General features: G+C 45.1%; 1 protein-coding gene across 2 annotated transcripts in view; it reads right to left on the reverse strand.

Annotated features, from left to right (window-relative positions):
• Positions 1–4,903: 4,903 nt before the first annotated feature.
• Positions 4,904–13,452, reverse strand: part of LOC119787458 (phosphofurin acidic cluster sorting protein 1-like) — an 88,782-nt gene continuing 80,233 nt past the window's right edge. For both annotated transcript variants that reach the window (XM_038291333.1, XM_038291332.1), the window contains exons 23-24: positions 6,591–6,710; positions 4,904–6,512 (exon numbers count right to left, since the gene is read on the reverse strand). In XM_038291333.1, coding sequence (XP_038147261.1) covers positions 6,394–6,512; positions 6,591–6,710 — 239 coding nt within the window. In that variant the 3' untranslated portion in view covers positions 4,904–6,393. The remainder of the gene's footprint in view (positions 6,513–6,590; positions 6,711–13,452) is intronic.

Consider the following 13,452-nt stretch of genomic DNA (forward strand, 5'->3'; position numbering starts at 1 on the left):
ACTGTTACATTTCTTCTGCCTATACGCTTTCTATTGTTTTACGTCCTAGTCACGTGACTTTCAAGATTCCAGCTGGGAGAAGAAAAAAATATATATATATATGTCCGACATTCGCTCATTATTTTAATGCAAAAACAAACTCAAGTTATTAATCTTTCCACAAAAAAATGAGCGAATGTCGGACATCTATATATATATTTTTTCTTCTCCCAGCTGGAATCTTTAAAGTCACGTGACTAGGACGTAAAACAATAGAAAGCTTATAGGCAGAAGAAATGTAACAGTACCACAAAAAAATGGCCATTAATGTACCTCCACTACGTTTTGCAGTGTCCTATAAGGCTCTATCGTTGAAGGGATCCTCTACTGGATATCACACATCCCACGTTCACCTGATGTTATTGTGCATGCTCATTCTGGCTAGTTTCCTCCCACTGTGCATGAACTCCTCCAGGGTTTATGTATCCATTGAGCTTTGGTTTTAGCCATGTATTGTAGCTCCACTATTCTCTTACTTTGAGAATATGAGCAATGCAGACAGACTGCGAGAAGAACTGTGCTATGATACTTTAAAGGGCACCAATCTGCACAGGTCATTTGAGGTTCTTCCACACCAAATCCACTGATGCATTTCCAGTTTAAATTGTATATATTAGTGAGGACACTTAAGCTGAACCAGAGGTCAGGGGTCACCATTATAAGTTCAAATAGGGCTGTCAGTGAGTAGGGAGGTAGAAAGAGGAAGCAGGATGCTTCCAATCAAAGGTCTATTAGACGCCGTGCACAACAGTGACATCTACAGTACGCGGTGTGACGCATGTAAATGAAAACATCTTTGTATAAATTGGTTTTATATGGAAGCCCTGAAAGGCAAGTCAGAATAATTAAGTCTGTAGACTTGTTTTTTCCCCTGCCATGACAGGCAGTTAAAATAAAAATGAAAGACTAATATTTCTAAGTTTTAAACCACAGGCTTTCACCAAGGGCTCTATTCTTCAAGTGGATAGTCAGAGGGCTGGTTTCCAAGAATCAGTGTCTCCATCTCTGAACTAGATGTTTGCAAAGCAAAATGAGGCCCCACAAAGGTACAAAAACTGTTGATTTCTATTTGTTGTCTGTGATTATCATATAACGACCTTGTATATTTGTGAGTATTATAGAATTAATTTCTGGGGTGATCCTGAATATTTCTAACAAAACCTCATCAATGCTCTTTTTTACAATCACTGCATTTCCCCAAAAACCTTAAAACTTGCTGTCAGTAAATGATCATCATAACTTTTCACAGTAAAATAGACAAACTGAATGCTTTAATGATTTTCTATACGTGCTTCTGAGCCTGTTTGCTTCCTTAAGTCATCACCAACTCTTAAAGCTTGATGTTTTTGCTCGTTTCGCTTGTCAGGAATAGCATTGAGTTCCAGGTTTTATACAGTAGCCCAACAAAGCCTTGTTTTTGTTTTGAAAACGTGCAAATTGGAACAGACGAAGGGGTCCAGCCATTTGGAATGGAGGTCATTTGGCTTCTTTTGTTAGACTGCAATACCCCATACCATCTAAGGTCTGTCCTTAATGTCGGTCATTCTTGATTAAAAGACATGGAGTAAAAAATATTTATTTTGTACTAATCTAGATGCTCCCTGGAACTTTTTCTTTTTATAAATGAATCCTTTAGATGAAAAAAATTGCATCTCTGACTTTTAATGATGAAATATTGCCCTAACCCGGTTTATTTGATCTACATCCGCCCCCTGCTGAAAGATTTTGCAAAAAAAAGACTTTCTGTCTCCAGATGCAAACCTTGTAGGGACATACTTCAACTTGGAAGTTTTGTAATTCTACTCAAAGGGGCTGGAATATAAACACGATGCCACTTTGTGTGAAACAGTGTTTAAAACCAGATCCTTTCACTCAGCATTATGGTGTTTGCTGTGTATTACTTTGGTTTGGTAGTAGCCTTTGCCTATTGTCCTCACACAGACAACGTACTGATCCTAAACACACTTCTTTATACTTAAAATGTCTTTAGATTTAAAAGTGGAACCAAAGTCTAATTCCTGGCCATTAAAACTGATTTACAGCCATACCCTGAAATATTAGACTGCAGTGCTAACATGTTCTAGAGATAATATCAAAAGATATATTTCTTTGAATATTTAAAACTGCGCAGTACTCAGTGAAAATGACTGTAAGCAGAAAGGCACAGCTACAAAACGAGGAATATCTTTATTTAAAAAAAAACATACAATAAGCACTTTCACTGTTGACCTGACATCTGTTCTACAGACAGACGCAATCATGAAAAAGCAGTACTACAAAAAAACATGTCGAACGAACAAAAAATAACTAAACAAAAATATATATCAAGTACTATCTTGTATGTACAAGCATAATAGTTGGTTTATTAGAACTGCTGTTATAGGCAAAAGGCAAAACAAATAGAAAAAAAAAAATACAGATAAAACTTCTTGCTGAAGAAAAAAAATGGTATGTGCAAAATACTCTTCACAAGTCCACAAGCTCCGGAGGCTCCGCTCCCAGCAGAACCTCGGTAGGCAGCAATCGGCTGCTTTTCAATAAGCAAAAACAACCGGAAAATAAACAGTTCCTCCGAGAACCGATGGGCGATTTACAAGCTGCGAGGGAACAGAGGACAGCGTGATTTGTTTCTTTATTATTTTCCCCCAGAATGGTGAGCTTGTGGAGGCCAATTGAAAAAGACGTGTAGACACAGCTGTTTACGGAGAGATTACAGACGGACAGAACAGCTGCTAATCTCCAACCACAGAGAGAGGAACCACGGTGACAATCACTGGTTGACACAAATACAGAGGTAAAGGAATGACACGCAGTAACAAGCTGACGACTTCCACACAGAACCGCTCTGGGAAACATGAACTGCTGAGGCAAATCGCTGTTCATTGAAATTATAATTTAGCCTGTTGAGGATAGAGATGCCTCTGGTTCTTAGTCAACAATAACAAACACATTCAATATCACTATGAATATTTAAAACGTGACTTTGTAGCAGGATTCAGGGGATTTTTTTCCTAAATAATGTGGTTTATAAAGGACCTCTGGCCTCTTTCTGAGGAGCCAATACATGTCATTGTTCAGACTGAGTAGAGATAGTTGCTCACAAACACTGGGTTTAAGTTCAGAACGGGGCAATATTCTTGAAAAAAATTATACAAAACAAAATTTTATTCTAGATGCATCATTTTTGTCCCATTTGTCAAATTAACAAGTTTAACATTTGCAGTTTTAAACAGCAGGGAATCACTTCATTGTGCTGCTAGAATTTACTGGCCTTTACGGGGGAGGAATAAAGAAGCTGCACATTCCTTTTAAACATGTTTTTTTTTTTGTGTGTGTGTGTGTGTTCTGTAAAGACCAGTTTTATAACAGAGAGATTTATAAGGTTAAGTTGTGTGTATATTGAATTAACAGATAGAATAATAATTCCTGAGGAGGAAGGATCCACTAATTCACCCATTTGATTCAATTTGGGTCTAATTCATTTTTAGCTTGTATACAAAGAATAAAGCTGCAGTCCTAGACTCATAATGATTTATAAACTGTGGTCACATTGTGTATATTAACTTTTTTAATATGCAGAGCTTTAAATGCTATATAACACACAATTTGGTCTTTTTTTTTCCTTCTGTTAGAGGTAATTTTTTAAAATGCACGTCACTAAATACAGACTCTGGTGTAATTATATCTGTGTGGCTAAAATTTGTTCAGCCTTTTTTTTATATATAATCATGACCAGTTTTCATGTGTGCATTGAAAAAAAAAAGCAGCGTAACAGGCAATTTAAATTCTTTTTTCAGTCTAATCCAAGTTTTCAATAAAACACCAAGTGCTTCACTGATTAGGGTGAAGAAGAGACTGCGTTGGCTGATGCAGCTTCCTTTCAGTCAGTGGGAAGGGCCGTTTCTAGACAGCTGGGGGTTATAGAGGGCAGCTAAAACATTAGCCATTAAAACTGATGATGTTTCAAAGCAAAGCAACCAGCTTCTAAAGCAAAGGCCGACTTTTTAAAATGACTAGAACCACAGTGAAAAGCTTTTACCTACCAATCTATCGAGGGAGTAAAGATGCTAACGTCAGCTTAGCACTGCAACAAATCAGGAAATAAACTATGAATTCATTAAGTCATTTAGCTGAATGTGTAAAGTCGAGGATATCTATATATCTCTTTTTTAAATAGATTGTCTTGTAGAATTGGGTTGCTGTACTGCAAAAAACAAAACACTACAATGTGTTTCTAAATAAAGTAGACCCTGTTGAGTGTTTGGGGATCTAAATTTCTTCTCACGAATTTTCTACAGAATTTAAAATTTAGTTAATTTTCATCCGTTTTAAATGTAGATTGCCTTCAGCTTCACCTTTGGAAGGAAACGTTTAGTCCCAGTAAACATTTTTGTTAAATCACCAAAACTAAAAACTGTCACTAATGTTCAGGGACAAAAATCAATCACAGATGATTCTCTCACTCAGTCCAAAGTCAACACAAGTTCAGGACGTCCGCCTTACCAAATCTTCTCATCTGTGGGGTATTTCATTTCTAAAACTCAGTAAGAAGATTTGGACATGATGAGCGTTTGGCCCAGCATTGATCTGCTCACTGCATAAAAACCTGGAGTATCAGATGGAGCCAAACAGGAGAAAAGAAAAATGCTGCTGAAATCACAAAGGTAATACTGTAACACCAACAGGCTAACAAGAAATGCCCTCTATTCTCAAACTAAAAGAGATGAGCAATAACACTTAAAAAAAAAACAATGCTGTAATACTTCAGTGGTGATGTGTTACATTGTAGAAGACACAAGGCAGAGCTTTTCCTCAAATATAGACAAATATTTAATTATATTTGCAGGATTGTTTTTTTTTTTACGTAATTCGTTTCACCAGAAAAAATGACCTTGATTATTTGCCTTGTGCAGCTACAAAATGAACAGGATGAAGACTGCAGCCCTAATCTGACAATCAGTGATGTTGATAATCACCTCATCATGGATGCAGAGTGCCAACACACACACACACACACACACACACACACACACACACACACTACATATCTCCCATCACTTTATAGAAAACTATTTATCATACTTTTCATTTTTTTTCATTTAAAGTTTTTGTCCACATTTAGTTTAATTTGTGACGTACACATACGCTGTTTGTTACCCCTTACTGTACTGACTAATCACCTCACAACAAGCTAAAAAAAAGGAGCAGACCTGCACCGAAATCACAGAATGAACCCAAACACTGGCTCTTCCCCCTGATCCTGATTGTCTTCAGGAAGTCTCAGTGCTGCTCACAGACCACCTTCGTTCCGCAGGCCGGTTCGGTCAATAAAGCGTTTGTGCTTCTATCTAAAAACGGATACAGAGGAAAGCAACATAAGCACCTTTTTTTTTTTTTTCCTTCCATGCTGCTGCGTTCGGGGTGTGCGTTTTGCTATACGGCGCTACCTGACGGATGTTTCATCAGGATGTCATATTGAAATCATTCGAATGGTCCAAGTGTGTTCAAAAGTGCATAGCGTTTGAACACAAAGAAAACAAATGGCGTTACATTTACCACTATGCTTCACAAAACGGTTTTAAGAAGGGGGCGAGGGTTTGCTTTTCACAAGAACGCTGTTCTAAAATAAAAGACACTTCCTCCTTTATATCTATGTATATTGTTTTTTTTTCTTCTTTTTTTGGCATATGAACATCTAAATTGTGTTTTTTTTTTAAAGGAAAAAAACTGCGTAATGGAAGCCCTTGAAATAAAAAAGTACATTAGTGGATTTATTGCAGCTTTGTCGATGTAGAAACTGCCTTTCATGCCTGTTTGGGTTAGGGAGCGTTTGTGGTCGTGCATGCAAACTGAAGCACAAGTGACCATTTGTGGCACATTGAGTATCAGAGTATCGGGTGGTGTGATGGGGGCTAAAGCGGCTGGTTTAGACGGTAAGGGCTATAACTGGATTGTTTTTACATGCTGCTAAATTCCTTAAAATCAGAAACATAGACGGTGACTGGCTAATAAACTTGTGCTGTGATATGCTTGTAAACTCGCACGCCCACACACACAAACATAATGTACATTCACGTGTGCATGCACACTTAATCCACACACACACATAAAAAAGCTTTAAAGTGACTAGTAACAGCGTTGAACTCCAGCTCCCTCCTCCTCCTACAAGGAGAAACGGGATGAATGTAGTTTTTTTTGTTGGATGAAAAGAAAGGAAAATGATCCGGCTGCTTGATCTGCATCTTCTGTGCAAAAAAAAAAAAAAAAAAAAAAAAAAAAAAAAAAAAAAAAAAAAAAGGAGAAGTCGGTGAGGAGAGAACAAAGTCAGGGGAGCAGAGGAGTTAAAGCTCTGCCCTACGACGGGGGCTTGCTGTAGCCGAAAAGTCCGACCGGCAGGTATTTGACGTGAGTTGGCCACTGCGCCGCCAGCTGGAAGAACTTCACGTCGTTCCACTCCACGCCGTCTATGGACACTGGAGGCATAAGGAGGAGGTGGTGAGTAAATGCAGAGAGTTTTGGCGATGGTGAGCAGGGTTTAAAGGTCAGGTCACCTTTCAGGATGGTCTGTTGCTGCTTGGCGGAGCAGATGAGGCGGCTGATGCCTTCGATCACCTGGCTCTTTGAGTCCATGTCCTTTTCTTTGGGCTTCTTCCCCAGGAAGATGGTGGGAACTGTAGGGAACCAAAGGATAGATATAGATTTCATTCATCAGCTAGACTATGTTTAAAAAGAAACCAACAGATATAGTGCCATTTTTTTTTTTACATTATAAGGTTTTGCTGGATTCCTACATATAATGTAATTTACTTAAAAGAAAACAAAGAGAAGCGCTAAACCTTCTGCAATGAATGAAAATGAATGAAAATAAAAGTAATAAAAACAAAAACCTTTATAGAATAAAATGATATATTACTTTTTACTTTCCCCAAATGCAGTGCCTGTCCTTCTCACGCTTGTTAATTTCATATGTTACATAAACACACAGTTGTTTATTAATGAAGGGAGTGTCTAGCAGTGGTTTCTATTCATATTCACTATCCTGAGCTATCTCTATAGTTGTGCTGCTATAGGCTTAGACTGGAGGGACCCCTATTTCATCATTCTGCTTTATTCTCTCCCTGTTCTCCTATTCTGCAGAATCTGTTAGTTCAATCTCTAACATTATGCTCTCTCTGATTTTTCTCATAGTAGCTTTGCCTCATCTGTTCCTGTTTGGCTGTGATGACCGATCACACTGAGCCTGGTTCTGCTGGAGGTTTCTTCCTGTTAAAAGGGAGTTTTTCCTCTCCACTGTCGCTACAAGCATGCTTAGTGTGAGGGATTGCATTACAATCAATGAGTCGATGCAATCAACTGGTTTCCCTTAGATAGAAAACTTTTAATCAATGTGACTGGATGATCTGGTGAAATGTAAAGTGCCTTGAGATGACGTGTTGCGAACTGGCGCTATAGAAATTAAGTGTATTGAATATTCAGTTAACACTTCTGAGAGCAGCAAAGCATCACCTTTTGAAGCAGGTCAGGGCTTTTCAGTTTGGCCTCTACCAGCTTTCCTAAATTAGAAACTGAAATCTTTCTGTATGGAGAAGATCTGTGAACAGCAAATTTAAAGTCCTTTCACAGATTGTTGAAACGTTTTCATCTGGGATGTTCCTCTATTTGACTCTGCCCTTCTTTTCTCCCAGTTTAATGCTGGGTCTCTTGGCCTCTTCTCTAATCAGCGCTCTCCTCGTTTGTCCTGCAGTTTAAGCTGTAACAACACCTTGGTGTATCAGCAGCTGAAGTGTATTCTTTGTCTTTTCAGATGGTGGACTGAAAACAGCTCTTAAAAAATGGTTGTGTTTTAAGGCGGGCATACACTGTACCATATTTTCAATCGTTGCACTCAGCTACAGCTCAAACTGTATAATGAAACTGCACGATTTAAAAGTTCCCAGCTCACAATGTTTGTTCTTAATCTGTACGGCCTGATGCGCCGATGTGATCTAAATGCTCACATCACTTCAGACTCAGAGCCGAGAGAGCAACAGCAGGATTTGCCCACGAACACCTCATGAGGGGCGACTGAATTCCCAACAGTTTGATTTTCTCCTCAACCTTCCGATTCCTGATCAGGAGGCCGTCGTGAGACGCTGTCACTCAACGCTACCCCCTGTATACTACTCAGTGCTGGATGCATGATGAGGTTGAAACTCGGCCCAATCCAAAAGATTCTCGCACGCCTGAAGAATCGGCCTGAAAAACGGCAAAAACAGTCTATGCCCGGCTGAAGATTTTTTCTCTATATCTTTCTTCCTGCTGTTCTCCAAAGTTCTATTTCATCCCTACTGACCGCCAGAGGGCGGTGCTGAAAGCACTGAATGTTCCCTTCGGGCATGCGCAGTTCGAGTAATTATACCAACAGAGTCACACCTGTGACACCGGATGACCACTCAGAAGCTATATAGCCTGGTGTCATCCTTTGCTCTGCTCCTTTTTTCTTCTCGCAAGCGGTTCGCTAACTTCCCCGTTGTCTGAAGCCCCTGTCTCTTGACCGGAGTTGCGGTTATTCTCCGCCCTCCCAGGGCTGCAACGGGTCGATTCTGAAGATTACGGAAGGTAAGTGAGTTGTTTGCTGGTGATGGTAGCGTCCGCGCCCCCTCTCCCGGCTCACGACTTTAGCTTTTTACCTACAGCTTCGTGCTGTTTTGTTCCGAACTGGTGACGGCAGCATTTTCGCCCCTACTCCCAGTGTGAATAACTTCACTGCCGAAGTTATATACGGCTAACGTAGTTAGCTTCTTTAGTTTGTTGGTGTTATACCTGGTGACGGCAGCGGTTTTCGCCCCCTCTCCCAGTATATTCCCTACTTTTGCATCCTTTTTTTCACCGGTCTGCGCTGCTATAATTACTGACGGCCGCGGTTTTCGCCCCCTCTCCCAACCAAGTGTGGTCTACTTCGTTGCCGAAGTTGGAGACGGCTAACGTTGTTAGCCTTTTTTGGTTTGTTTGCAGCCTTCTTCATCGGTCTGCTTAATTATAAATGGTGACGGCAGCGTTTTCGCCCCCTCTCCCAATATCAACCTTTTTTTGCAGCCTTTTCGTTGGTCTGCTCTCTTAATTGGTGACGGCAGCGTTTATCGCTCCTACTCCCTACTTAAGTTGCCATACAGCTAACGTTGTTAGCTTTTTTTGTTTATTGCTTTTATACCTGGTGACGGTAGCGGTTCTCGCCCCCTCTCCCGGTATCGGCCGCCTTGTGTCCGCAGCCTCTCTTGTTTTATCCGCTATAATTGGTGACGGCAGCGTTGTTCGCTCCTACTTCCAACTTAAGTTTCCATACAGCTAACGTTGTTAGCTTTTTTGGTTTATTGGTTTTATACCTGGTGACGGTAGCGGTTCTCGCCCCCTCTCCCAGTATCGGCTGCCTTGTGCTCGCAGCCTCTTTCGTTTCTCTGCTGTAATTGGTGACGGCTGCGTTTGCGCCCCCTCTCCCGATTTTCGATAACTTTCTGTTCTTTAAGCCTTGTCGGCCTTCGACATGGATGGCTCTCACAGCTGCATAGATTGTGGGGCTGCCCTGCAGGCAGAGGATGGCCACGACCTGTGCCCTACCTGCCTTGGACATGAGCACCTTTTGGAGGCGCTGTCTGAGAACCCCTGTATGAACTGCAGCTTTATGCCCCATGCAGTGATCCCTCGCTCCCAGTGGTTGGGCTCTCTTCCCCACCAATGCCCGAGCTGGTTGTAGAGGATGACGTTATCTCTCTGGCTGCCTCCGCTTCTCATTTTAGAGATGAGGAGGAGGCAGGGTCCTCTCAAGCCTCTGAGGCTGGTTCATTTTCATCTCAGAGTGCGGTTGGAGAGGCCGGTGACGGTTCCATGCGGGAGGTCATGTCTATGGCCCTGAAGCAGCTGCAGCTGGAACTCCCACAAGGAGAGGCATCCAGCTCTGGCAGTGCTTTTTTCAGACGTGGAAGGGCTCCTACTCCTTTTTCTGTACCTCCATCAGAGGAGTACCTGAAGGAGTTACACGCCTGTTGGCGGGAACCGAGAGCGCTGTCGCGTCTCTCCTCGGATGGTCGTGTATTAGCTGCCATGCATGAGTCAGTGAAGGCCGGCCTGGACCGTATGCCAGCAATTGAACCAGCTGTTGCTTCACTGATTGTGTCACCAGATGAAGCCCTGCGTCCTGATGTCCGGTGCCCGCGGACTCAATGTCGGGTTACAGATGACCTCCTCTGTAAGGCGTACAATGCAGGAGCGCGTGCTGGCCGCCTTGGCAATTCCCTGGCGCACCTCATGTTTGCCCTGTCTGCATCTGTTCAGGACACTGGTGGTGCAAGTGCGGCGATTGGTTATAGTGACGCAGCGCTGCAGGCCTTCGCGCTGATGACCAGAGAGCTTGGACGGGTCATGTCTTTCCTTGTCCAAGCTCGTAGACAGGTCTGGTTGGCACAGTCTCCTCTGACTGAAGCATGCCGTAGGACCCTCAGGGGTGTCCCGGTTGTACCAGGGGAGCTGTTTGGATCAGCTGCCTTGGAGGCGCTGGAACGGACTGCTCAGGCACGTCAGACTAGCCAGCAGCTTTCCGGCCTTCGCAGGAGCATACCTGCCTTTCCCCAGCGTTCGGGCCGCCCTGCCACTACCCCCAGCGTTCAGCCACGACCTCAGACCGGTGGCAGACCTGTTGGTTCCTATCCCCATGATGTGCGGCAGAGACCGAGAAGGGACTTTCGTGAGCCAGTCTGCCGCCCTGTTAGACAGACCCGGGCCTCAAATCCTGGACGCCCTCCCCCCAGAGCCCCCAGGGGCCGTGGGGATAGAAGATGATGCCACCGGGCCAGCCGTCGGACATTTTTCCCATCAGCAGCTGAATTTCTGGGCTGCTCATGCCGTAGATCCATGGGTGGTTGCTACCTTAACCAATGGCTACAGGCTCCAGTTCCGACGGCGGCCCCCCCTCTCACACCGGGTCAAGATGACTGTCATCACAGACCCGGTGAAATCTCAGGCACTAGACCAGGAGCTTTCCGCCCTCCTTGGCAAGGGGGCAATCGAGTCTGTAGATCCTCTGCAGCAACCCAGAGGCTACTACTCCACATACTTCCTTGTGGCCAAGAAGACCGGCGGTTTTCGCCCCATTTTAGATCTAAGGGGACTGAATCGGTACCTGAAGGTCCTTCCCTTCCACATGCTCACCATAACAGAGGTCCTTCAGACCATTGTGGCGGGAGATTGGTTTACATCAGTAGATCTGACAGACGCCTACTTTCACGTGCCTATTGCGGCAGAACATCGCCGTTTTCTCAGGTTCGCCTATCGGGGGCGCCATTGGCAATTCCGGGTGCTCCCATTCGGGCTCTCCCTTTCCCCGAGGGTGTTTACTCGATGCGTGAAAGCAGCCCTCTCTCCTCTACAGGCCTCCGGAGTCAGGATTCTGCCATACCTGGACGATTGGCTTCTTTGTGCTCCCTCTCAGGTAGCTGCCTCTCGGGATACGTCCCAGCTTCTACTTCATGTGTCAATGTTAGGCCTCAAAGTCAACTTGGCAAAGAGTTGTCTGGTTCCATCTCAGACAACCACCTTTCTTGGGATGCATCTGGACTCTGCTACCATGATGGCCCGTCCATCTGTTCACAGGGTGGACGACATACTCCAGCTTGTCCGTCGATTCAGACTGGGCAGGGAGTTTCCCTACATCACCTTCCTGCGAATGCTGGGCAAACTGACATCAGTCACTCGTGTCGTGCCCTTAGGGCTGCTCCTTCTGCGTCCTTTGCAGCGATGGCTCAACAGCTTTCGCCTAGACGCCAGGCTGCACAGGCATCGCAGGCTAATGGTGACCAGGAGCTGCCTCCATGCCCTAGCTCCTTGGCGAGACGGGACCCTTTTGTCCAGTGGTGTTCCAATGGGGCTAGTAGTGTGTCGAAGGGAGGTGGTCACCACGGATGCCAGCCTCATGGGCTGGGGTGCCGTGTGGCAACACAGAGCTGTTCGGGGTCTCTGGGACCCAAGGGAGCGCACCGAACACATAAATGTGCTGGAGCTGCGGGCTGTGCACATGGCCCTCAGGTGCCTTCTGCCCCACCTAGAGGGAAGGAACGTGCTGATTCGGACAGACAACACCTCTGTTGTTTATCATATAAACCACCAAGGTGGCACCAGGTCAGCACGTCTCTTGAAGGTGTCGAGGGATCTCCTGGAATGGGCGTATCCCCGTCTGTGTACCCTGCGCGCAGCGTATCTGCCAGGACGGCAGAACCAGGTTGCGGACTCTCTATCCCGCCAGGCACCTGCTCCGGGAGAGTGGTCTCTTCACCCCGACGTAGTGCGCATAATCTGGAACCTCTTTGGGCAGGCAGAGGTAGATCTGTTCGCCACAGAGGAGTCGACCCATTGCCCCCTATGGTATTCCCTAACCGGGAAGGCGGGCGCACTGGGCCAGGATGCACTGGCTCATCCATGGCCGCAGGTTCTCCTGTATGCCTTTCCACCCCTCTCACTGGTTTGGCCGACTCTACGGAGGGTTCTCGAGCAGGGCCACAGAGTGTTGCTGGTAGCTCCGTTCTGGCCAGCGCGGCCGTGGTTCCCGCTGCTTTGGAGTCTGTGTCACGGTACTCCATGGCGTCTTCCAGCAAGGAGGGATCTGCTGTCTCAGTTGGGGGGACAGATATGGCACCCCAACCCTCAACGTCTCCAGCTGTGGGCATGGCCCCTGGGAGGCTGACTGGGTGTTCAGACACCGTGAGACACACCGTATTGAGTGCTAGGGCTTCCTCCACTCGGCTGCAGTATGCTAACAGATGGCGCCTCTTTTCTCAGTGGTGCTCTGCCCACAATGAGAACCCGCTTTCCTGCTCGGTGCCCACTATTTTGGAGTTCCTCCAGTCTCTCCTTGATAAGGGCCGCTCTCCTTCGACCCTTAAAGTGTATGTTGCAGCAATTTCATGTCTTCACCGAACTGTTGACAACCGTACAGTGGGGCGCCATGAACTGGTTTCACTTTTTCTGCGTGGTGCTCGTAGGTTGTGCCAGCGGCCAGCCCCACGAGCCCCAGATTGGGATCTGCCATTGGTTCTCACAGCTCTGTGCCACCCTCCATTCGAGCCTTTGGCACAAGCAGAACTCAAGTGGCTTTCCTGCAAGGCTGCTTTCCTGATGGCTATCGTCTCAGCTAAGAGGGTCAGCGAGCTACATGCTCTTTCTGTCAGCCCTAGGTGTATCAGGTGGAATCCAGATGGCTCTGGTGTTACCCTGTGGCCTAATACTGCGTTTGTGCCTAAGGTGTTGTCTCCTTTTCACCGTAACCAGCCATTGCGGCTCGCTCGGTTTCAGCCTCAATCTGGTACAACTGAGAATGAGTCGGAGTTGTTGTGCCCAGTAAGAGCGTTGGAGGCATACATTGCAGCCACCGCCAATCTGAGACGCTCG

Source organism: Cyprinodon tularosa, unplaced genomic scaffold (genome assembly GCF_016077235.1).
Source record: "Cyprinodon tularosa strain WSP-4 unplaced genomic scaffold, ASM1607723v1 ctg299, whole genome shotgun sequence".
Lineage (NCBI taxonomy): Eukaryota > Metazoa > Chordata > Actinopteri > Cyprinodontiformes > Cyprinodontidae > Cyprinodon > Cyprinodon tularosa.